General features: G+C 40.0%; 2 protein-coding genes and 1 long non-coding RNA gene across 6 annotated transcripts in view; 2 read left to right on the top strand and 1 right to left on the bottom strand.

Moving 5' to 3' along the window:
* Positions 1-1,725, top strand: part of LOC109309078 (hepatoma-derived growth factor-related protein 3) — a 63,260-nt gene extending 61,535 nt beyond the window's left edge. For all 3 annotated transcript variants that reach the window (XM_019533689.1, XM_019533687.1, XM_019533688.1), the window contains exon 6: positions 380-1,725. In XM_019533689.1, the coding sequence (XP_019389234.1) occupies positions 380-385 (6 nt within the window). In that variant the 3' untranslated portion in view covers positions 386-1,725. The remainder of the gene's footprint in view (positions 1-379) is intronic.
* Positions 1,220-26,050, bottom strand: TM6SF1 (transmembrane 6 superfamily member 1). 2 transcript variants are annotated; one of them, XM_019533685.1, is made up of 10 exons: positions 25,925-26,050; positions 23,886-23,989; positions 22,130-22,227; positions 21,145-21,248; positions 20,028-20,110; positions 18,298-18,419; positions 12,516-12,620; positions 9,652-9,744; positions 9,259-9,378; positions 1,220-3,272 (listed from the first exon to the last, which is right to left on the bottom strand). In XM_019533685.1, the coding sequence occupies exons 1-10, from the start codon at positions 26,014-26,016 to the stop codon at positions 3,081-3,083; spliced, it is 1,113 nt and encodes a 370-aa protein (XP_019389230.1). In that variant the 5' UTR covers positions 26,017-26,050; the 3' UTR covers positions 1,220-3,080. The 2 variants fall into 2 exon arrangements, with proteins under 2 accessions (XP_019389230.1, XP_019389231.1); XM_019533686.1 differs by lacking the exon at positions 1,220-3,272 and adding an exon at positions 5,165-5,245.
* LOC109309079 lies at positions 5,238-16,236 on the top strand. Its single transcript, XR_002100780.1, has 2 exons — positions 5,238-6,444; positions 15,608-16,236. It is a non-coding gene; the product is annotated as an uncharacterized LOC109309079 (long non-coding RNA).
* Positions 26,051-26,060: the final 10 nt, after the last annotated feature.

Genomic DNA, 26,060 nt, shown 5'->3' with positions numbered 1-26,060 from the left:
CTTAATTTTTTGCATGAATTGGTGATTACTATCATGGAAAACCACTGGTTTATTATATTTTGGGGTATTCTGCAAGTTTCAGAATGAAATTACCGGGAGAAAATTAAAACCCATCCACATACACAAACTAAGCTACTGATCACACCCTAAATGTTCAAGCCATGTTCTTTGCCATTTTGTGATGTGTGTGTTTCATGTAACATAAGCTCTTTCCTCTAAAATAAAAAAAAATCAAATTTTGCTAGTGAAATATACTGTGAAGTTATAGTACTTATAGCCCTGCAGTGTAAGGATAAGGCATTGATTTTGACTTAAGTTCTTCAAAGCTTAATGCATCGTCCTTCATTAAGTAACATTTATTTTTCTCTCTCTCTTTCAGACTTAACCAACATAATGACTGCTGAACATTAAGGGAAAACACAAGAAGGTTACATGTTTGGTTGTCTAATATTCTTGGATTTGATATGAGTCACCACATCTATTCATTAGTATCATCAACAGCATCCCAGTTTGTATGCACATTATTCACATTCCTATCTGTTGTGTTTGCAGAAATGACATTTTACCCTTTTTCTAAGGGTTACCTTTTGATTTTCATATTTGGTTGCATGAAGTTGCCCTTTTCCAGTGGCTGAGGTTTATGAAGATATTGCAGACTTGTACACATTTTAGATGCCTTTTCTAAAGAGAAAAGGTGAAACTCCAAATTAAATCATTTTAAGTCAGCATTTTTTTAAAACAAGTAAACCTTAAAAATGAGTTTCTTACATGCAAAAACCACAAAAATCTATTCCACCTACAAACATAACTTTTAATTACTCTATAACCATCCTTTCTTGTTTTTTAATTAGTTACAACATGAAAGAAAAATTCTTCTTCAGTTAAGATCATTGCAAAGGTCAATAATGTAATAAAATACCTTTCCTTATTAGAAGTACCTAGCTAGTTATACTCTTACTACTTCTCAAAATCATGATGTAATGTACACTATCTGACTTAGTTCCTATATGTGGAGTTAGTGAAAGTCTTTTTTGTGTTTCTTAGATTAATACAAGGATTTTTTCCAATGCCAACACAATTTGAGCTCATTCATTTGGATGCTTTACATTTTTAAGCTTATTGTGATACACAACCCTATGGGAAACCAAAACAAAACATCAAATTTTGAATACTGAAAGGCTTAAAAAAAGGATCCTGTCATTCTTCTGATTTTTTTTTCTTTTGGAAATAGAACTAGACTAGTAAGTAAGCATTCCAAAACCATTATTCTGTGTACATTATTGTTGCTATTGTGATAATAGAGAATTTTATTTATTTTTATGCCAGCTTTTATTGTGAAAACATATTTAGTCTGGTTTTATCAATCCTTGTTATGCTTGTCCTTGGAACATCTTTTGCGTATTCAAGGTTTGTAGTTGACGAGTTTACTGTAAAAAAAAAAAAAACAAAACAAAAACAAAACAAAAAAATGTATTGTTTTTACAGAATAAATTTATTGGAATGTGTATTGGGAGTAAGGTTTGAGGTTGTAAGCAACTAAGTTAGCGTCATATTTGGCTTCATACGTGTAATAATGTGAGGTATTAATGTAACTCAAGTATTAAAGCAAAACATTCTGTTAACACTGAGTTGAAAATAGATACAAGTGCAGGTGAGATCTTTATTTTTTTCTGTACATTGCCTTTTTTTGGATAACAGGAGGTTATTAAATTCACCTTGACTGTATTCCAAGTTTCTCTGAGAGCATTAGAGCTAATGCTGAGGGCATGATACCTACTTGTAAGACAGCATGTGCTACCATAGATCCTTGGGGAGGATGTAGTGGGATGGAGCTGACCTGAATTGTAATATAGATGGGAGGATTCCACACCCAAAAAACCTGGGTTCTAAGCTCCTTTTTGCCAAAAAAGTATTGACTGATATGTGCTGTCCCTTGCCATTTTGGCTGGAGGGGGACAGCATACATTCTTTCTTCTGAGCACTGCTGTGAACAACCCTGCAGGGTTTAACGGCGAATGTCAAAGGTATGAATTTTTCCCTGTTTTGAAAGTTCCCGTGCATAGTGTGAAACATGCATGTGCATGAACCAATGCTTTTTTCATTAATGCTCAGACTGGAAAGAAATGAAAATGCTGTAAATCAAACCTTCCAGCAATTCAGCACCCAAGACTAAAATGTTCCCAGTTAAATTTATCAATTATTTTTATCCACAGAAGAGGCACAAAAATGTACTATTTTTAGCATAAACTCATGAAATGTAATAGCTGTAGTTCTGATTGCAGTGAAAATGTAAAGCCCCCAAACCTCTCACTAAGGTCTATATTAGCTGTGGCTTGTTTATGGCAAAACCTCACTAGCAAAATGGCTGCAAAGAGAAGTGCAACAGAAAGCCTCCTCTGAAAATGCTTGGTTGTGTTTAAAAGCCCAATTCCTCATTGTTCTGAGCACTGGCCCCAACTGAGCAACACGTGTAAGCACATGCCCAGCTTCAAGCATCTGAGAAGTCCTCGCAGAATAGAGCCCTTAGACAGCACTGATTGAACTGATTTGATTTGCTTCTTTCATGTAGAGAGTTGTATATTAAAAGTCAATAGCGTCTTAAAAGATTTCTTGAGATTTTTAACATGGCTGACCCACAAGAAATTCCTTTTGACTAATAAAACATGTGCATGTGACAGAGTTCTGTATGTTAATTGTTGGCACGTCCATATATTAACCCCAAAAATGTTTCCGATCACTTTGTACAAGTTGTTAACGCTGAAATAATTCAGTCTGTGTGGAACACTGAGGTAATTCTTCTTTAACTCCACACAGCATCAATAAAATTGCTAAAGCACCTCTCTCAAGAATAGCTTTAGAAACCATTAACTCAGTTGCAGTGAAAAATCAAAAGGTTGAGAAGTGTTATTGAAGGCAGTTGTCTTTATTGCCCTTTTTTCTTTAAGGATAAATGAAGCAGTCTATGCAGTTGCATACATTTCTTGACAAACTACATTTAATTTGGCTGCCATAGGAGTAGTCCAGTTGCATCCAAAACTAAATATGTACAGAGCCAAAAAGGAAAATTGGAAGCAGTTTTTCTATTCAGTTTTTTCTTCTCGTTGTGTTTTCATGAAAAACTCTGGCTTGTTGACACACCTGTAAGCCAACAGTTGGGGAAGAATTCCATACATTATGTTCAGTGCTAGAAAAAACAGTTTTGCTTCTTCGGGGACTCGGTAGACGTAAGGAGTTCGAGCATGAAGAGAAGCACCAATATGGGAAAATTGAGCCTGTGATGTGTATATATACACATAAGAATGGGTAAGATTGAATAACAGTATAACCCGCATTACTATTTTTACATGCACGCATCACCAAACAACATTTTTTTTCAACACACACATTTAGTCCTGATCTGAGGCCATTCGTACTTCCACATGCATGGGAGTGCTGCTACTGATGCTAACCTGAGCAGGCAGGGCCTTACCTTTAATTTGTATCAGAGTGTTAGAAAAGACAAGAAGTGGGAAGCTAAACAAATTTCTTTTGATGATGCCCTGCAGATTTTACTCTGCTGTCTTGAGTAGCAGTTTACCAGATCAAGCCTCTGCGAAGCACTGAGCTAAGAGTTTTCTGCAGCATAGGTTAAATTTACAGTGATGGTTATGTGCGGAGGGGAGCACACTGAGCTGCAGCGTATTTTTAGCATAAACAAACATTTAAAGATAGAAGCACTTGGGATAGTTGCCGTCTTTTGTCTCCATCTGTTATCAGCTATTTCAAGCAACAGCTCGTTTACATTAACTATCATATGTCCAATTCTATGATTTTTTTTTCCAGTAAGAGGAACCTGAGAAAATAATTGCTAGCTTGACTTTGAGGAGATTAAGAGAAAGGTTCAGAAGGAATTTAGCAATGCAGTAAAGTAGGCTCTAAGCCAAATCCTGCTCTCTGTAGGCTTTGATAGGGGTTATCTAGGGATCACAACAAGCAGAATGTTGTCCATGGCTAGTGAAGTAGAAAGAAGAGAGACAAATGCAGCATGTGCATTGTTGTGATATACCCCCAAAAGGGGGTTTCTCAGTAATCCCTGCCACCCCAGTGCCCAGAGGACAGCTGCTCTAGCAAGCCTTTCTCAGGAAGCAGAGCAGTCAAAGGAATCAAGTGCAAACACCCTTGAGCAGGGTGGCTGTTCAGGTGTTCCTGTGAATATCTGTAATACACCAAGCAGAAGCTCAGTAGCACACTGTAAAACACATGGTAAGAGCCTCACAGTTCAGTCTGTTTCCTGCAGACTGCTAGTACCACCCTGAGTCCCAGAGGAGAGCCCTTCCCCTATCTGGCAGCTTCACCCAATTGCCCATTGCTGCAGAGACCCACCCTTTTCTTCCAATGGAGCTACCTGCGTGGGCAGCTCAGACAAGGAGCGGTGGCCAAGGGCAAGGACCTCCTGGCACAGAACTTGAAACACAGCCAGCGGCAGGAGGAATGAAGGAGTAAGAGTTTGCCATCTAAAGATGCCCTGTCTGTCTTGGCACTTCTGGCCTCACTGTAGTATCCAGAGGTCCGGGTAAGCACTCTGGTGGTGGGGTTGGGGTATCATGTGGAAGAACACAGAAGTTACCACTCAAAGTTAGACCAGTTGTCCCACTGATCCTGTGTTCTGTCTCTGATGGTGACTAGCACCCTTAGCTGCACAGGCAACATGCAGCCCTGTAAGAAGGAGCTCTGGGAGAATTTCTTTCTTTCCTGAGACACTTAGGCCCAAATTTTCATGGTTATTCAGAGAGCTAGGCACATACATCCCTTTCAATGTAAGGGCCTGGGTTTCAAGCTTTTCCCTTGAATCAAAATGGACTATAAATTTCATCTAGTTTTTATTATGCAACTTCAGCTACTGTATTTTTATTATTCACAAAAATGTATTTCCATCCTATCTGTCTTCTCATAACCTGTAAAGAGTGTTTCTGGCAACATATGCATCATGTAAAAACAATTCTTTGTATCCAGCTTGAGTTTACCTTTCAGGTTCACTGAGCTCTCCTCTTTGGTATTCTCTCATTGAATAAGAAAGATAAGAGTTTTCCCTCTGCTGATCTAGCTCTGATATCAGTCAATGGACAGACTGACCCTGACTTCAGTGGGAAGTTGGACCAGGCCTAGAGCAGCAAGGAATTCTGTCATTCCAGACTGCCATTGCAGAAACCCAATTACACAGGAGAGGATTTTTTCCTTCCTTTGTGTCAAGATTTCACTCTAGACTCTGGAAGCAAAGTACATTATTAACCACATCAGCAACAAGAGGACAAGAAAACCTATGGTGGAATAGCCCTAGTCTCTCTTTTTAAGTCAAGGTTTGTTATCTAGTGCCTGGAAGTCTATGATCCTCAATGTGAAAAAAGTTCTCTAAGCAACAATGGAGAAAGGAACGGCAAGTGAGTAGATGGGGAAGGGGCTTGGGTAAGCCAGTGGGAGCTAAAAGGAGGGAGAGAGTAAGGAAAAAACAGGGAGCAACTGTGTAAAATTCAGACTGCATGTTTGCCACAGCAGGAGTTTTAGATGTGTACAGGTAGAGCACAATGTTGAGAACGGCCAGTGGTGCAGCATCTGTGTGGGAGTACAGGTGCCAATTCCAGTAATGACAAAAACTAAACTGTTCTGTATTGCATGGTCTGCCATGATAGGATCAGCCAGGAGGTGTTCCCGTCCTGCTGATGGGCTGCCATGCTTGCAACCAAAAGCACTATGACCTGGTTCATGCCACTTACTGTAGTTAGATCCCATCAGTGAACAAGCTATTCCTTGATTCTTCCTGTTACAGAAACCTCAGCGTGGAAAATTTAGGGAGGGATGATGGAAGAAGACTTTAGCTCTTCCCCTTGATGAAATCAGGCAGTAAATTACCAAGAGGTTCATATCTGTGAAATGCTCAGCTTTGATTAATCTGCTGGTCATCACACTCCACAGTAAACTCTGGATGCTAAGTCCCAGGGGTGGTGCTGTCAACAACTCACTAGCAATGTGAATCAACCAACTAAGCTACTCACCTGCAGGAAATCTTTCTGCTCAAATTCTGGCTGCAACCCAATTATAAACATTGTCCAAAGAATTTGTGTTGCTGTATAACCCAGAAGGCACTCAGAGGGAGAAGGCCCTGCTTGTCAATGGGAGAGGGTAGATCTGCTTCTCTGGACCTTATTCAAAGCCTACAGTTATCAAAGAACAGCTCCAGTTGCTTTCAAAGGGGGTTGAATTGTCAATCTAGGGAGATCTCCTGCATTCTCATTTATATCAATGACTATAGAAAGTATGCACTGGGAACTCTGATTGGGTGGGGTATGGCAGTGACTTCCTGCAGCCTAGCAGAGTTTTGGAGGAGTGTGGGGTTGTTTTTACAGGAGCTGTATAAGTGTGGACGGTTTTTTCTGCAGCACAGACATTGAACTTTTCATCGCTTCACACGTAAGTTCTGTGTACACTTTCTCATATAGGTTAACACAGATATTTTTAAGATCTCGGAGGCTATCCAGTGTCTCCATACAATCAAGGGTGTGGAAGTTCTGATCTTGTGGAAGACTTAAGGAGCTTTGCTGATTAGTGTTGTAGGAATTACAAGCCAGAGGGGCCTAACTTTTGGAGTCAAAGGGTGTGTCTACATGAGATGCTTAATGCACAGTAGCCTATTAACACTGTGCAGTAGCTTGCCGAGTACAAACTATGCTAATATGCTACTGCACAGTAGTATTAGGCTACTGCACAGTATGCGTCACAAAAAACCATGAGCCAGTGCTACTACGAAGTAACTGTAGTTACTGCACATTTAGTTAATACTTCATTAATCAAGTACTAAACTAAATGTGCAGTAACTACTGTGCATTAATGAACAAAGTGAACTGAAGCTACAGTGGAATTCAAGCTGAGAGATATACTGCCCCCTCCCCTTGCCCAACCATGCACATATTTTTGCCTTTTCTTTTTTTATGCATGAGGACTATTCTGAGACTCTTAAAAACATATAAATTGTGAAAGGACAAGGGAAAAAAATACCCAATGTGAGGCCTTAGGAGCAGTATGAACTGTCACCAGAGAATTTTCCCACAGGACAGAAAGCTCTCCTGCCAAATTTAGCTTCTCTTTAGCACACTTTGCTCTTAACAGAAAACACGTTTTTCTGTGACTACAGGTGTTTACCTTGATTACAGGTATATGAAATAGTGAAATTAGCACTAAAATGGGCAAAAAAAAAATCTTAAATGGCCTCCTCCTTTCTGTCCCCATCCACTAAGACAGAATTACATGTTCTTCCTGAATCATTAACAGATATGGGCACCAAGTCCAAAGCAGTGCGATTGCTTTCAGTTGGATAATAATCGTGATTCCTTTTCCAATGGATTAAACTATTGAAAGGAAATGCCTTTGTGTCTTGGAAACTGCAACTACAGCATCAGGCCTGAAAAAATTGAGGATGTGGGTTTTTTTCTTGGATGGAAAAGAGAATAGTTTGAGAGCCATCCTACACTGAGAACTTCTTTTATCCAGTAGTTAATTATTGCCATCAATCAACACTACTTTTTTCCTTGGTCCAAGAATAACTTGAAAAACTAAAAAGGGAAATCTGTTAAACCTTAGTTTTGGGTTATAGGACATTTTCTCTCTCCTTGTGCTATATATATATAAATCCCCACTGTCCTTAGGCCAAACCACAAGCAATATCACTGTATTTCAGGCTTCAATATGAAAATGTTGTACTTGTGTCAGTAACACAGATACAAAATGTTGCACAACCAGAAGTTACGAATATATTCTGTGGGAAATGTATAGTAAGAAATGGTTTCAGTCTTGAAATCTAAAAATGTTGGCAAGATTTGGGGGACTAGTCTAGTCAACATCCGGTTTGATTTCTGATTTAGTTTTCCTCATGCTAAATAATGTTTGAAGGAGTAGTTTCTTCCCCCAACCTCTGAGAATGTGCTGAGTAATTGGTCAGGAGATGCTGGTTTCTGATGTATGCCTTTTTATGGAAGTCTAGATATTGGTATGTCTACTTCGGTTTGTTTAAGGCTTTTGAAATTGTTTGGGCCTGATATAGTACAAGAATATAATATCAGTTCTGGTGTCTTTTGACTCTCCAGTAAAGTTGTAATAGACACAAATAAGCGATGCTTATCTATGGCACAGGGAACAAAGTAGTAGTCTGTGCTTTGGGGCTAATGGTGATATTCAAATGAGATTTATTTTGGTATTCCTTTGTTCCCACACTGTCATCACATTCTTGTTCTCACTTCACAACCATGTTTTCTCTATTGTCTGAGGGATCCTTCATTTTGCTAAATTTCATGCAAGTTAAATTAATTAGTTATAGAAGGTTTGCTATAAATGCCCTGTCTCGTGCTAAATGGCTGCATAGGTACACCACCAGACAAGTCAGTTTTCCTGGTTAGAATCTTGTTCATATTCTTTTATCTTATGATCTTTGCCTCGTCATGGTAAGTCTTAGCAGTACCCAATAATTTAATATAATTATAGGTCATCATTTCACTACAGCTGTTTATTTAAGCAAATCTGGATGGCAAAAATTGTGAAAGTACAGCCCCAAAAGAGGGCTTTGGGGAACCTGAGGATGTCTTGATCAAACACTACAACTCTGCTGTGCTGCAGGTGTAGCTGTAACTTGAAGAAAGTAACTGATATTGTCTAGCGTGTGACTAAGAGCTCCTCTTCCCATTCAGTCTATTTTTGGACCATCCTGGTGGCCAACACATTGTGTGAAAACAATGTGCCTGTTAAACTGTGTTTTAAAGGAGCAGTCAGATGCCATATCTTTAATTCAAACCTTTGATTTCTTTTGGAGAATGCACACATTTAGTAAGGTTTAAATAAAGCAAACAAGCAAGTCAAAAATATGCAGAAAAAGAAAAAATTAAGTCTATCAAAGCAATGATGCAAGAGCTGGAAAGCATGTAATAAGCCTGATTGTTTGCTCCCTTAAACTGGCTTTACAAAGGTGGAACAAGCCCACAGAATTACATCCGCATAAAAGCAGCCTTGCACATCTGTTCACAGCATCTGATGAGGTGAGCTTCAACCTACAAAATATATTTTGTGCTATATATATTTTCTACTGTACTTTGGTTAGTCTACAAGGTGCAAATCTACCCTGCCTTCTAAAAGCAGCCTAATGAGGTGGAACACTTCACCCCTTACCTCTAGGACAGCTCACTAGTTACAGTGTTATCAGCTAGTAATTCCCCAATGAAAATCTTTACAAAGAAATACCTGGGCTAATCCTCCAGCATGTATAAGGGTGACATCGGGCATCCAGGAACAACCAGGCACCACTAGGCCATACAATGTGATCACGTAGTATGGCACAGAGTAGAACATATATGCCAGCATCTGCATTTTAAACAGAAACATTAGCTGTGCTGCATTTCTTTCATTCTGGAGTCTCTACTTTGAATACAAGCAGGATCAGTGGTGAACAGAAGTTGCCACCTTATGATGGCTGGTGTGGAGCTCATGTGAAGTACACTCTGGTCTTATTTATTTAAGTGCCAGCAAGGAAGGCATCTGCTCACAGGCAGTCTCAGATGTGAAACCTGTGGCTTCCTTTTTTGCCTCTTCCCCAATCATTTTGTAACTTTCCATACCTCATCATTAATTCTTTACCTGAAGTTTGGGATAGGCAGCAGGATCTTTTATATAGGGCTCATGAAGCTGAATATATGACCGGCAGAGTTCAGCAGGACAATCCAAAGCAATCTAAGGAGAAATGTAAAAGTGTGATCCAAGAAGCCATTGCAAAACAAATAACCCTGACACTTCCTCTCAGGCCAATGGGTTCTGCAGCTGTCCTCTGTACTGGCACGCAGGAGGCTAGCTTACAGGCCAGAACAAACCAGGTCCATTAGAACTGGCTCAGGGCAAAGGCAGTTTGCCAGGTCACACCAAAGAGGGGCTGCTGACTTCATTATTAAAATGTGGTTTTCCTTCTTATTTCCCTCACCCTTCCCACTTTACAAGTCACTTGAAGGGTTCATGGGGCAACACTATAGCCTAGCCTTACTAGAGTTGCATTTGTGAGCTATAATGTGATGAATGTACAAACAGTCATTGATTTCCACTGACTATTAGGCTTTAGTCCATTCCATTATGTTAAATGGGATTTCCAAAGGAAATTCTCTTGGTGATATTCCTTTGGTGACAGAAATATTAGGCAAGCATGTCTTTTTTAGGGTAGGATGATCTTACATATGGGTTTACCCAAAAGAATGCATTGCAATAAGGTAATTGTGGGAAGCAGCTGTAACTTCCAAAACAGGTACTGGTATACTATAATGAGGGGGAAAGATTCCTGGGAGAACAAACTTACCAATAAACTGTGGGGTGACCTAATTTCCCCACAGCGCAGAGGGTTGCCATGTTAGGTAACAACGTTTGTTATAACATTTCATAATTACAAATTAAACAGCACTATTCGAACCAGAATTATCAGTCAATTTCAACAGCAGCTGCAATAGGAACTGTCTAAGAAGGCATTGCTGGTGTCCAAATCACTGACGAGGCCACACTGGGTGTTTTCCAGCAGCTAACTCATCTGGCCTTGGGAAGAATATAAAGATTTCCACTGCACATACCAGTGATACATCTTGGAAAAAGAGATGTTTGGTACGTGAGAAGTAGGTACTTATCTAAATAATGAATTGTCCCTTGCTGGCCAGTTTATAGAGAAGCAATTACTGCAGCCTTAGAGAAAGCAGTTCCTGCCGTCCCTGACTCAGAAAATGTCACAGAAACAGTTCCTGCTCTGGGAGAGGAACTGGGGAGCAACACACCCAGATAAGATAAGTCCTGAAAAATGAAGAAGTGGGATTGCAGTTAAATGTTTGGGGAAGAGGTAACACTTCCCACAAGGAAACAGTTGAGCAGCTAAGTAGCCTGTAATACTGGAGCACTGGGGTACCATGAGCTGCAACAAATTGCAGCCAGCAGCAAAATTAGGAACAACCAGAAATAAAGATTCTAGAGGTGAAGTGGGGCAAAAAATATAACTAGAAAGCAAAAATGAAGCAGAAATGCGAGGCAGCAGAACTACATGCTGACCTGCAGCAGGCAAAACAAAATGCTGCTGAGATTACTTCTGCTCACATTACATGAATTAAGGTCTAGACGGGGTCGGTTCTACCAAATATACGGAGCAGGCAGTTGTCTAGGGCAAGGGTGTCAAGCGGTTGGTCTATGCAGCCGGCCAGGCTATCTAATGAACTGATGGAACCGGGAGGCATGGTTGGGGGAAGTGGGCTGCTGCAGAACCTGGGGCCCTGTGGACATAGACATAAAGAGCAAGAGGGCAAGTGAGGCCTGACACAGTCTTGATCACCATCTGGTGACACAGCAACAGAAAGAGGGTAGGGTTGCCAGTGTCATGGCCCCATGTACTCAGGGCACATGCTAGTGGCTCCAGCACATGGCCTGTAGCAGTTTCGGATGCCACTGCCACATGCTTTTGCTGGATCTGGCTTGCAAAAAGCCCCATGGTCCAGATGTGGTCCAGGGGTACAAAGTAATTTTTCTCACCCCTGGTCCAGGGCACCAAAATAGTGGGTAACCTTTTAAATAACCAGTGTACAATTTCTATTTTGCCTAAAGCAGCAAATACTTTAGAGCTGACACTAAGGACTAGGTCTACCCCCTGGCTAGGTCAGGAGTTTAAATTTTGTGCAATTCCCTCTGAAATTTAAAAGCTATCAAATGGGCTTTGAAGCTGTATATAAAATTAAAGCAGCACAGTCTTCCTAAGTAAGGGTGAGATGTTTACTATGTCTTGACTCTTGGGATAAACCCAACAGTTTTCCTCTGATAAAAGGATTTGCCTCTCACTCACTATGCAAGCTAGGTGGTTTTTTTTCTATGTGGGTTGAGTATCTATGTTTAGAAACACATGAATACAGATCAAATTTAGCCTGTGTGCATCAATACTATTGTCCATGAAAATATTTAACACTAGATGGGCAAAAAACAATGTATGATGTGCTTTTCAGGTCATTCCAATTCACGCTTGGGATATTATTACTCTGCTCTTTATGAGCAGAGAGAGGTAGCTAGTTGTGTTAGCCTGAAGTCATAGTACTGCTTTGTCATAGCATCTGACAAAGTAAGCTGTTGCCTACAAAAGCTTATACCTCTCTGAACCAGTAAGTCTCTAAGGTGCTACTCTACCCTCTTTCTGTTTGTTGCTCTTGGAGCAACGTAGCTATTTGCTTACAGAAAACAAGCCTCACACAGGGCAAAATGGGGAAGCAAAGCAATGCTAACTATAATAATGCCACAAATATTGTACCCTTCATTCTTTTAGGGCCCAGCCCGACTCCTTTTAAGGCTGTGAGTATAGTTTCATTGACTTAAAAGGAAGATAATCAAGTCCCCGGTTTGGATACACTATAAACAGTTTCCTACACAAAATCTTTGAAAAGGAAATGGTGATTAAAAAGAGTTTTAAATAAAATGTAAAGACATGGGATCATTAAACTTACCATGCCCCTAAATATGCAAAACCCAGTTGCTAGGATGAGATATATAGCCAACATTAGGTCTATTGGTCTTTTTAGTAGTCCTTTCTTCTGGACTTCCTGAACCACCTACAATATAGAATGTGTTTAAGAGCAGACACAAAAGTCCAGTGTATTTAATTCCAAGTCTGTCTCTGTAAAAGGTTAAAATGGTAGTATGCCATAAAAAGAACCCAAGGCCCCAAATCCCTTCTAAATTTGTAAAGCCAAAGTAACTTAATTGATTTCAATGGGCAGCATCATTTCTATAGATAATGATGTAATCAAGAGCCTGTCTACAAAGAGACAATTGGGAAAATTTAATCTGAATTAATTTTTATGTGGATTTACTAAATTGTGTTAAACCCCTGTGTGGCTATTCTGGCTCAGAATTAAAGTTTGCTTAATTTCCTGAGTTGATGACATTGAATTAAGGCAGCTTTACATAATCTATTTTAAAGCCATAACCTTAGATGATTGTATTTAGCTTTCTTGAGAGTTTCTGTGTAGACAAGCCCTGGGAACAGAATTTGGCTCGTATGTTTTGAAGCTGAAAGGAAGCATGTTTTCATGTAACTGAACAACTAAATGAGAAGCAATGTCAGTCTTGATGTTGGATGGCCTAGCTTTGGACAGTCTTTAATACTTTGCATAATAATTAATGCAATGTTATTTACACAAAGATAATAAAATGGCTTCTTTGCACCCATTCTCTTTTCTCAACTGAGTGTTTTACCCATGTCCATTTTACATTTAAGACAAAGTTGTATCAAGTCAAATGGGTTCATAATAGAATGGTTTATGTGATAAGTGTTGAAGTGATGTTGTTATGATGGTCCGGAAAATGCAAGAGGCAAGAATTCTTTTGGGTGGTAACTATTCTGCTATTATTGAGGATTTTCTTATTGCACAAGAATTCTTATCAAGCAGCCTATAAGGAGTACAGTCTAGTAATTATGGTCTGGTAGCATGGGATGTGAGTGACCCAGCTTTAGATTCTTATTCTGCCATAGACTTCCTGTGTGACTCTGGACAAGTTACTTAGGTCCAGTCCCTCAAAGCAATTCAAGCGCTAAAGTCCCATTGATTTGGGAGTTATGGATGTAAATATCACTGGGGAGCTGGGTCTGATTTTTATGTTCCAGCACAGACAGAAGTTACCGAAGACACTCTGTTCTGAAACGTCTTCATCTGAACCCTCATGCAATGAAGGATCAGATTTTTGTCCAACCATCCATTTCTGAAGCTGTCTGTAGCCATGTACTTGTGTTTGGTCATGGCTATAGACTGCTCCTTGTGGCCAGATTGGGCAAAAATTATCACTTCTTTCTGCGCCCTTCCTTTTTTCCCAAGCTCTAAAATAAGGATCATCCTCACCTACCAAGGTGTACTCAGAAACTGCAGTAATGGAGGCCATGTAAGAAAGACAGATATAAGAAAGAAGCAAAGAAGCAAAACAGCTCTCTCTGGCTGGTACTGGCTAAAGAACTTGGCAAATCCTTAATAAGCATTGTAGAGATTTTTTTAGTTTTTAGTTTTTTTAATTCTGGGATGCACTAGTTGTCAGTAATATATGTATACCACAGGCAAGGTCCATGCAGCTGAGAAGACTATCGTCCTCATTTTAAGGTTCTGCAATTATGTATTAGTCATTTCCACTTGCTTTTTGGCTGATGCTCTAAACATTAATACATATACACAGCAGAAAGACCAAATAGCCTTCCTTTTATTTTGAGGCAGAACTGTCATAATTTATGTGAAATAGGATTCAGTGATAATCACTATCATTTGTGTTCAAGTTGCAGAAATAAAAGAACAGATTTGCAGGCAAAACTCGTAGTAAAAATTACAGGATTTAGCTCAAAGCTTACTTAAAAGGAAAAGCTACTTTATATATGCAGGGTTATTCATTTTATCAAATGCTATAATAGAAGACATTTTTTCCCCAATAAATATATTTTAGGTATCCCTATTGCTTGTCTGTAATGCTAGGGCAATAGACCTATTATGAACTCTAGTGAGGAGCTAGATCTATGTGACTGTACTATTAATTTTATCAAAACCTGCTGTAGAAAAGTTTGCAATATCGTATGCAAAGAGCATGTATAACTCAATATTAGAAAAAGGAAAAACAAAGGTTTTCTTTAGTAATCAAGCTACAAATAACTTTCAGGTAAGGTCTACAAGAGAAGAACAAAGATCAGTGGATTTCATATTTTATTCCCACTTTGCCTAGGCATGAATGAACGCTAAACATATTACTTCTTTTCTCTTAAAGGAAATATTAAATCATTGCACATATTTACCATGCTATACAAAACCTCAGTGTTCTCCTTTTATTTACAGAGCTCTCAGAGAGCAAAGCAATAATGAAAATGAGTAGAATTTCTGTTCACTTTCCAGAAGAGTACAGAGAGCTTCTGGGGTTTTTGTTTTCTATGGCCATGTCCAGAATAGCAGTGAAGGTTTGGTTCCCCAGGGACAAGTAGTTGCGGCACACTTTGCACAACAGCTACTTGTCTCTGGGGAACTCCTGTGCTTTGCACGCTTTAGCACGTGGCAAGTTACCCCAGGGGCAGTAGGGAGGCTGGGGCCAGCACTGTGCTGGCACCAGCAGCCTTACCTGGGGCTCTGGGGGGGCCTCCCAGGGCTGAGCCTGGCTGGCAGCTGCAGTGCAGCTCCAGGAGGCCTGGCTCTGCTTTTCAGCAGCTCACACTACACATGCATGCGCTGCTCCAGTTTTTGTTTTTTCCAGGGGTCAAAAAAACCTGCAGAGAAATAAAAATACAGAGCAGCACACACACAGGCAACGTGCCCTTGCACTGTGGAGAACAACTGTCTGTGCAGTATGTGGCACTGCAGACGTGTTTGCGGCACCACGTATCACATGGCTGTGCTCAACTAGATGCACCCTACATGGATATATTTACACAAAGACAATACCAATGTAAATCCAAAGAAAAGTTGAAAGATAGATCAAGAACTTAAATGGCAAAACATTCAGAAAGCATTTTCTTTGTATTGTACTAAGTATTGACTGTTGAGTTATTTTGCCCATGTCTCTCTCTTTAATACAGCAAAGTCATGTTAATACATGCTGAAATGACTTAAATGCAACATCTTCTACTGGCAAGTCAGAGCTGATCCACTGCAGGCTTCCATTCTTCTGAAAACAACCAATCAACTCTTCACCAATCTTGCTGACACTGCAGTTTTATCTTAGAAGGAAGTCTGCAGTCATATTTATAATTTTCTCCCATTTCCCTGCAAGAGACTATGCTGAGTGCCTCCCATGGGGCAGATCAGGCCAAAAAAGCACAGAATAATCTACTACAGTGCCAACAGAATGAACACTATGATACCAGGCCCTCCAGAATTGAGGTGCAAATCTATCCTCAATCTCATCAATGTTATCTGAATTTAAACTATTGAAACTGTGTTTCCTGAGTTCCTACTATGTTTATAAACCTATCCACTGAACCCTGGAAAATACTGTATTACAGTTTAGCTTGATTCAAAACATAGTTATAACTTCATCCCTCCACTGTGCCCCTACCTCTCCTTTGAAAAGAACTGAAGCTTCTTTTCAGTCTTCTGTTCTATCATGGAAATGTATGTATTTAACTGGTTTAATAGCAAATCTATTTGAACAAATGACTTATATGCAACATTACCATAAATTGATTTAAATAATGTTTTGATGCAAGTTTGTATGTATATTTATATTATGTTCTTTAATCATTTTCATGTCATTTGTTTCTTAAATCCCTTTTAATTGCCTCCGAACAAAGGCTGATTGCAACTATTGCCTGAAAAAGGGCCAAATTCTTTCAGGATTTACTATTAGTTTAAAAACTAATTATAAGTATTAAAATACACTATTATTTTCTGGAAGTTACATTTCATTTTGCACTGTGAAATTCTAAAATATTATCATTTGTTTTTTGTATCGATTTCAGGCCCTAAACCTAAGTATGTTGGGCTCTCAGATATCATTTTATACAAGCCATAAATTAGCTAGATATAGTTCTACCTTCCCACAGGAAAAGCACTTTCATGGAAGGAATCTAATATATCAGTGAAAAAAAATCGATATTTAGTGTCACATCAAGGTCTTTACCATGACATTCAGAGAAAAGAGACTGCGAGTCTCAATTTTTCAAACAAAAGAATTTTTCAGCAAGAACTGAAATTAAAATGGGGTTCAGAAATCTGGCTTTCCAGGCATTTGAAATAAAAACATTATGAAAGGAAAGTATGGTTGAATGTAACATATAGAAACTTTATTAATATTAAGCTTCTCATAAATGAAAGAGCTCAACTGTGCCTCTGTAAAAGAGAAACCATGTTTTTTTGTCCATAAGAAGCAATTTTTATAATGCTTCTGGAGCTCAAAGTGCAAAATGAAACCTTCACCCGTCCTCCAGGTAAACCCTCCTATTAACCTCATTACTGAAAAGGAACCCACAAGCAACACCATCTTTAATTATTCAGACAACTCTGTAGTTCTAATGACTAATGGGTTTTCAAAGTGCTTTGGCAAAGAATTTGACTTGCCAGTAGCCACAAGTGGCTAACTGTTCTTTGCTCTATTCTTCACATATTTCCGTCCCCCACAACTTGGGTAGAATTGTACATAAACAGCTATGACATTGTGACTGCCCAACTAACCCTATTAATGCCCAGTAACTATGTCACAGGGCAACGGTCCAACCAATTAGTGAGCAGATATTATTTCAACAAATGAGCACAACTGTAAAATTGAATTTTTGATAATTAAGAAGCAAGATGGATGCCTTTTAATTATTAATTAACTGCTTCCAGTCTATTGAACAGGGCGATATACCTCTGCTATAAAATCTGATACCAATACATACATTCTGAAAAGCAAAGGAAATCTCAGGGCAGTCATCTTCATAGAAAGTCTTTACAATTACAGCTCATTCTCCCTAAGCATCTTAAAGTGCTTTGCAAACCTGAGAAAGTATCACTACATGTGGCTCACACATAGAGAAACTTAGGCACAGGGAAAAATATTTACACAAGGACAGACACAGAATAACTGGTAGTTGGAAACAAAGCACACATAGACTCTCTCTCCTAGTCCTTTACACAACTCCAGAAGTAGATCCAGGATTTCATAAAGGGGGAGGCAGGAGCAGCAACTGATGCTGTAGGGTTGGCTGCATCCCCCACTCCCAGCCTTCTCCCTTCTCTCCTCCCTGATAGGGTGAATAGCCTGCAACCTGGGAGCAGCAGCTGGGGACTTTAAATCCCAAAGAAGGTAAGCATTCTCTCTTTCTTCCCCTCCCATTCCCTTCTCCCTTGGCCTGCCACTGCCAGTATCCCTGCTGTCCATGCTGTACCAGGGGCAAGGGAAGCTCCTGTCCTCTGAGCACAGAGGAAGGGAGGAAGGGGAAGATGCTTATTTTCTTTGGGACTTAAAGTCCCAGCCTGCTGTTCCTGCCCTGTGTTGAGAAAGGGGGGTATTGTCATTCCACTGCACCTGCTCTGAATCCAGCCCTCAACTCTAAACCACTTTGCTTTTTTCACTCTACAATGAAGATAACTAAGTTTATAAATGTAATGCATGAATGATTTTGCAGTATGTGCACAATTTTGTTTGATTTTTCTATAATAATCATAACAGTGAACCATTATAAGGTATTCCATTATTTCTATGGAACCTGAAAACTGCCGGTGAAGTGAGCAAGTCTGCTCTTAACCATACTAATACAGTAGATTACACTTAATGCAGTAACATTACCTTTACTGGAGTGTTGTGAGTCACTGAAGGTTGACTGTAGATTCTGAACCCAGCCCATATAGGAAGACAAATATATGGTATGTTTAAGAAAAAAGCAGGACACACCCTTGTTCCATATTTCCCTATCAAAAGAAATAATCATAAGATGCATGAAGAATGTTTAGCTTATAGACCCTCCATAAAATTTTTTTAAAAGATCCAGGAGAACATCCTACCAAGAAGTTGGGATAATGTTGATTAACAAGCATTTTAAAATGCTTGTTGCTCAGCATGCAAGTCATGTGGAACAGTCATACAGAAAGGCAGTCAGGAGCTCCCGCATAAAGTGTTGTTTCAATATTGAGACTTTGTGCTTGTAACATAATAAAAAGGTCAACAGCTGAGGCCATTTTCTATAACCCACAGGAATGGGTGAGCTCAAAAATGAATGACAGCTAAATGCTGGTTATTAATGCAGGGCAACGACAGTGCTTGAAAGAGGGACAAAAATCACAGACTAGATCCTGACCTCAGCTGAGGTAAAGCAGCAAAACCTGTGCCTTTTAAATCAGCTGACAATAGCATGTTGTATGAAGATTGGGTTATCTCGAGGTTTACAGTGGAGAACTCTATGTGCATGTGCGTAAGCAGCAGTGTCAGGCATACAGCCATAGGGAGGATCCAGCCTCCAGACTTGCCTTGCCCCTGGCTGGGATGCAGGATCTTCCTATACTGTCAGCCAAGCACCTGGGTGACAGCCACAGTGCTGGAGTGCCAGCAGCACTTTAGGAAGGAGCTTGGGGCCAAAACTAATTCCCATGGCAGTAGCCAAGCACCTGTGATACAAGCATCTTCCCGCTGAGGCCGTCTGGCCCAGCTAGAGTGGTCAACATGTGCACTGCAGGCTAGTTTCACACTACTCATCCAGCCCATGGGACCAGATGAAGGTGACACCTCTGGTGTAAGGGAAGAGATGGGACTGATCACCAAATAATGTTCCACTCCACTTATTAACATTGTGCTAATATTTTCAAAGTCGCCTAAATAATCTAGACACATTAAAATGTATGGGTGTGCTCCTAGATGGCTTTGAAAAATCTCTGCTTTAAAGCTTTTGCCAAGATGGAAATAATTTATTTTGGAAGAAAAAGCTTAAAGCACTTCATGTGAATAAATACATAACATGAATGTTTGAATTATAACTTCACAAGCCCCATCAGTTATGAATTCATCATTTGAAATTCAAGCAATGCAAAGTTGGGGGTTTTTGTTTTGTTTTGACTTTGTAAAGTGAGTGCATTCTAGGCTACGTAAATAAAAATGCCTGAGGATGCTCTTCACCTAGTATTTTACTTTAAAGCAGCTAAACTATTATTATGCAAATATGTGGACAAATTATTTTAATAGCAATAAAGAGGGACAGTTGTTTGTTTCCAAAGCGTGTTGAAGTCAAAAGGAAATATTGATTTCAGTAAGTTGGCTCAGAAACTTATTGCCTATTGCAATATATTAAACTAGTTGGAGGCAGGAAATGGTAAATCCACATTTCTCAAAGTAAAAAAAAATAAGTGTTTATCCATTCTATTTATAGTCCTGAAGGCCTGATCAAGTTTGTCAAGAAGCAATACAACAATATTCTTCTTGCAGCCAAGCTGGAGAGGGCACAACTTTTATTGCACTTATTGTAGGATGTTGAAAACAAAATTATTGTCTACATGCAAAAGAAAGTTATATGAATTGTCTCTCCTTACCCACAATATTTCCAGGCATAAAGACAATAATACTCATGACAATGGATCCTAACCAGTACAGGCCAATGGTTCTGTAACTCTCTCTGCAACAGAAAAAAATAGATTTAATGCACCATCCACACACACCACTATCAAAACCTGTCCTCAAAGATTATATGATTGTATGATTTGCAGTGGTTGCATGCTAAGACAAATGTTTAAAACTGCACTATGAGTGCATAGTAGAAGGTGATAGAATTGTGTATGCATGTGTGTTTAAAAACTAAGGTACAAGAGTAATATTAGATTGCATGAGGTTTTACTAGTACAATAGCTGAATGAGCAGTTTTTATACAAGTCACCTATTGGGCAAGTCTGAAAAAATTGCTTTTTGTACTTCAGCTATCAGAAGGCTGTTTCAAGCATAGCTTATATATTTCCCCCTAACATTCACATTTTTAAGTAACTATTATCCTTAAACTATTTCTACCATGGGCAAGATTGGAGGATTTTTCCTTCCCCATCCTCTCCTCTTTCATTAACTGCCTTCAGCACAGCTGGTGTAGTGGGCTTCCTATGTCACCTAGCATTAGCAAATGTAAAAGTCAAACTCTCTCAATGATTTGCACAACAGTAAGCAACGTAGAGTCTCCAGGAATTATCACTGCCTCTCTTAATTACACAGTGCTCTCCAGCACAGATGAAAGAAAGGTGACAGTTTAATCTTGACTAAGATATTATTCTACTGCTAAAGTCATGATAATGTTGTGAAATTTGACTATACTTTTTGTGTTACGATTCCTGTTTTCAGTCCAACCACTATAGATTGTACAAATGCTCTGCACAGTGAAATTTCTAGGTAAAAGATATGGTGGATTTATTTCTTCTCCCCACATCAGGGACAATGCAACACCAAAACACTTCTGTTTACCAAACTGAAAAATGTGTCCACTTTGAATGACAGTGCAAAGCAGAGAGAATGCAATTTGATGCATTGTCTGCCTTTTGTGCAACTGAGAAAAGGAATAAATCTAGTCGTGGTCTAAATCTACTGAAAGTAATGGAATTTTCATAGAGAATTTAACCAACTAAACAGCTAAACAACTACCCATAGTACACAAATATCAAAGTGACTTACTCCCATGCAATAGCTGCCACCATTAAGAGATACATCAGGTAATGAGCAGAGCCATCCCAATAGCAGATCACATGGCCATAGGCTGTGTTCAGATATGGCTCACCCTAAATCAAATAAGTTGTAAAAACAATGATGAATGGAAGAAGTAACTCTCATAAAAAACATCCTTTTAAACACAGTATGGCAGACTTTGAGTGCTATTTGGTTGGAACTGGTTATGCTTTGTTCCTCCAGGATCTAGCATCTCTGGCCATCTCTGGTGTGAGAATGCTGGAACAGCAGTCTGTGGTCATGAATGATTCAAGAAAGTACAAAAATGTATTGAGTATTACAGAAGTCTGTGGTAAGCTACATTATGGAAAAAATTATTTTTAGAAAACTAACATTAAAAAACATTGATATTATTTGTTATATATAAGCAATGAAATAGAAAAATGTGATTCAATAAAGCAAAGATGCCTTCACTGTGTGCATCTACATGAGATGTTTACCATTCAGTAGACTAATTTAGCTGTGCAATAAAAAGTAAATTACACTGAAGCACCACCGTGCCCCAGCCAGCCCCTCTGCAGCATACTGAACTTAAAGGAGAAGCCCTGGGCTGGCAAGCTGAGCCCTGGGACTCCCTGCCAGCCAGAGCTACTCCAACTCAGTGCAGTGTGCTGCAATCCCCAGCACACGTGCAAGCGGCAACATACTCTGGTGTTTATTGCTCCAGAGTTTATTTCTCCCAAGCACACGTTCAAACGACACACCTGGGAGCAATACACTCCAGAGTTTATTGCTTTGCATTAATTACACCTGAAGTTGTGCCCACAGACTGGTCAAAAACAAGCCACTGGCATGTAAACTACATTAAAATACTGTTCCAGATATCCTGTTAAGTGTTAAAACAGCTATTTATTTTTTCATTAATTTTTTTATTAATATCCAGTTATCTATAATATATATTTTATTTATGTTCATAAGCAGAATGATTATTTACCTCTTTTAAGTAATAGGTCATGAATCCATCAATAATTCCATCCTGTTCAAGTCCTATTATAAGGTTCACTACACTGGTAAAGGAAAATACGGCATAAACTGCAGTAATAAAAAAGAAGAAATTTCTGTCTATACACATTTTTACATATTGCAAGTTATAGTTTATATTCTTCACAGTTTATAGTCCAAAATGGTCAACTGCCATGAGATTAACATCTAGCAGATGTAGATAAAGATTTAGCTATTGTGAGGAAAATGTCAAAGGAGAGATTTAATATACCATGTAACTTGTTACATTCAAATATCTTAAGTAGGATTTTTTTTAAATGCTGATGTTTTGGCATTCATAAACAGAGTGTCATTTAAGGATATGTACAGTTGCAGCTCCCATTGACTTCAGCAGAAGATCTACATCCACACAACAAGGACTGTGTAGGTCTTAAAAACTATCTTCGGATGTATTTACTTTTGATTGTAAACCTCTAGTGGATATTCCTCAGAAAAAAGGAGAGGAGGAATGGCACAAAAGAAAAAGTAAATGTGACCTGCCCTATTGGTCACTGCAAACCATCACAGGGCACATCTACACATTGCCCTACAGTGACATTGTTACTATGCTGTGCTTTAGTACTTCCTTTTGGAAGTAACTGCCTATACTATGACGTATGCATGGTGCACCATTATTTTTAGCAGCTACTTCACCATAGCAGAGCACTATAATGGAGGAGCGCACTGCTATGGCGAAGTAGCTGCTGGTCATGTGTAGACAGCCGTGGATGCTACATTGCCATAATAGGTCGTTATGGCAACATAGCATCACATGTAGATGTGCCCACTTACACTACAGGCAGCTGAGCGACTCCCCTGAAGTGTGATGTGTCCTTTAGCCCCATCTACAATATAAACTGATGGTTCCCAGCACTTTGCAGGGTCACCTCCTACATATGGTACTGAGAAGGAGATGCAGAGGAGGTTACTACTGTACATACTGTATGGACTCTGTCTGGCAAGGGTCTGAACTTGAAGGACTAGACTAGGGCATCTTGCAGCCACTCAAGGAGCCAGTAATTTTTTTCTTTGGATTGCTGTGCGTGTTCCAGAATCTATGCTTTCCTTACGGTTTTAACCAAAAAGAAAATGAAGTTACTGATGCAGACGTGCTTGCCTGAGTCTGCAAACAGCCTGAAGCAGCAGCTGAGAGGTGTGAACTTCTTTGTTCATCACAATAGGATATTGAAGACTAAGGTGTCTGTTGCTATAATGAATGTTGTTGATGTAAGAATGAAGATTAATGATAGTAGAGATCTTCTTAATATGATCGGTATGTGTGGAGGGGGGTGGGGGCAAGCCCCTGGAACCCAGTATAGATCAAAACTAACAAAAACCCAAATAATTCTTGCTCAGTACAAGCTGAGTTTCATATGTTCAGATCTTAAGCATTTCCACAGGCCACTGTACATGCTGTCTTGTTTTGGTCTCTCAAACAGTGGAGTTGATTTGTGGGCAGAGCCTGAAAATTAGGACTACTTTTCCACCCCTCATCCCATGCCATAATTCTTTACCTCTGCTTTTTTACCTTCTTCAGTTTCCATTGGAAGACAAGGCCATGTCTCAGGTTTGGGCCCAAAGTTATTGCAACGTTTCTTTTTAACTATCATTAGACACAAATTGTAAGAGCTATCACATATGTTTGCATGTGACATAACTTTTAAACAATGAACTCACTCTAAATTAACTTCCATATTGCCAATACATACCATAAAACAGTGGGTCTTTGGGTGGTTTTCTTTTGACCAGAATACGAGCCACTACAGCTACAAAGATCAGAACCAGTGATCCAACTGCCACAATTGCCCAGGAACTGTAATCATTTTTTAAAATAGTGAATTAAAAGAAAAAACCAAGAGAGATCCCAAAACCCACCTCTGCAGTTTCTCTGAGCAATTACACTGTAAAGAAAATCACTTTTCAAAATAAAAACTGCATGCTCTTCAATTAAATGTTTTCAGTAAGGATCTGAGACCTTGCAGAATCTACCGTATTCTTATTCATTTTACTGTTTCACAGCATTGTGTGCTTGCTTGTTACATGTGATTGTCTAAAAAAAGAATATACTAAAATAGCCTGATAAACAACTGGTCCAGAAAGCTAGATTGTCAGACTAAGTTCTGAGTTCTGAATGTGAGCTCTAGCAAAAAAGTGTACTGGAAAATGTAAGGGCAAATAAAAAAGGTGCAAATCACTGATGCATAGTTCTTAAAGCCAGAAAGGACTATTATGAATAACTAGTCTAACCTCCAAAGAATAGTGTCTATCTGTGAAAGTGTATGTTTGCAAATCAAAATTGAAACAATTAGTCAGCCTGGATTAGGAGCAGCATTGTTGTGCCTGGTATTATGGAGTTTCTGGTGTCAGACTGCGGGGGCTTGAAATGTTATGGAGATCCTTTCAGGCCCTGGAGGGACAAATTGCTTTGTGTGACTCAGTTGTAAACTCTTTGGAAACAACGCGGACAGGTTCTGCAGGGAAGAGCATCTAGATCGGTGGCTCTCAGCCTTGTTAGACTCAAGGTACCCTTCAGAAAATGCCAGCTTGTAGTTTTCACTCATGTTTTGGCTACAGAAAAACAGTAGGGTAATTCTTCTTTTACAAGGAACCCAGAAGGACCGCAACAAATCAGAATATTTTGATGCTATGAATTCCTACTGGAAACACATGCTTTTATCTTGTAAATCATATGTTACGTGTTAATACTGTGCACCACCCTGTGGTGCCCTTACAAGGATCTCAAGACATCCAAAGGTCCTGCAACTCCCAGGTTGAGAATTGCTGATCCAGGTCCTTACACCTCAGCAAGGCATGGTGGCTGAGTAGCTCAGGTGTCTTGCTATGCCTCTTAAAGCAAATTGCAACCCCTGCTTTGGGCTCATGCCAGCCTGCTGACTTGCCTGGAAGTGGGTACCTGTCATTCAGGCTGGGAGCTGCTAGCCACATCACTCCCTTGTATGCCTTAACCAAGCAAGCCCAGTGGCCCATTAGGCTCGGGTAGACATGTATGTAACTGTGATATCCACATCCCCAGCAGGGCAGATTATATCAAATGCATTTTAGGCCAGATTCACCAACCCAATCCATTCTCTTTTGTGCTGATATACAAAACTGAGGAGAATTAGGTCAAACAAGGAGGGTTTGTTTAATCACGTGAAAAATGTTTGAGACATCAGAATATGGTTTCAAAAGCTGCACTGGTTACATTTGTTTGAATTGCCCCCTCAGGAAAGGAGTAAGACAGTTAACTCCTCTGAGGAGGATGACAAGAAATTAAACAGCAGGATTTACACCTTGGACATAAACCTGCAACTTGAATCTCACTATTCAGACTTAGGGAATCGTAAAGTAAAGAGTTAAAGTCAGTCGGTGTTAAGTAAAGGCTCCGCGGTTTTCAGCTGTTTGAAAAGCAGACGTGCTGCTCCAGGCCTAGACCCTGGCGCGGTGCTCTGCCCAGGGGACATCTCCACAACACCGAGGTAGTTTGAAAGGCAGCTGAAAGCTGTCGCTTGGAAATAAACATTGGCGCTGAATCGAGTCCGTTGCTGAGCGTTAGGGCAGGGAGCAAAGCTTGGAAAAGGACGGCGGGGAAGGAGGCACTTGTGCCTCGGCACGGGCTGAGCTCCTGGGGAGGACCTCGCCAGCCGCCAGCTCCCGCACGGGTCCCCGGGGACTTGCTCGAGGTGCCGCCGCCGCAGGCAGGGAGAGGGGAGCCCCCCGCAGCCCCGGCTCCCGCCCTCCTCCTCACCTGCTGGTGGCGGCCAGGCAGTTGAAGAGGTAGGTGACAGGGACGGCGGTGAGGGACAGGACGAAGACGCTGGTGGCCGCCGCGGCGCTCATCCCCGCAGCTCCGCTCCCCTCAGCTCTGCGCGCCGCGCCCGGGC

This window comes from Crocodylus porosus, unplaced genomic scaffold, assembly GCF_001723895.1.
Source record: "Crocodylus porosus isolate Cpor-Errol unplaced genomic scaffold, CroPor_comp1, whole genome shotgun sequence".
Lineage (NCBI taxonomy): Eukaryota > Metazoa > Chordata > Crocodylia > Crocodylidae > Crocodylus > Crocodylus porosus.
The sequence above is the reverse complement of the archived record's forward strand: the minus strand, read 5'-3'. Positions and strand labels throughout refer to the sequence as shown.

Bases quoted from the DNA above. Each gene is read 5' to 3' on its own strand.
- TM6SF1 (XM_019533685.1), bottom strand. From the start codon at position 26,016: ATGAGCGCCGCGGCGGCCACCAGCGTCTTCGTCCTGTCCCTCACCGCC. The intron at 18,420-20,027 runs GTAAGGAGAGAC...TTCTTTTGATAG, and splicing joins TATGCCTGGAAATATTGTGG to GGAAATATGGAACAAGGGTG. The intron at 9,745-12,515 runs GTAAGTTTAATG...ATTTCTCCTTAG, and splicing joins TTTGCATATTTAGGGGCATG to ATTGCTTTGGATTGTCCTGC.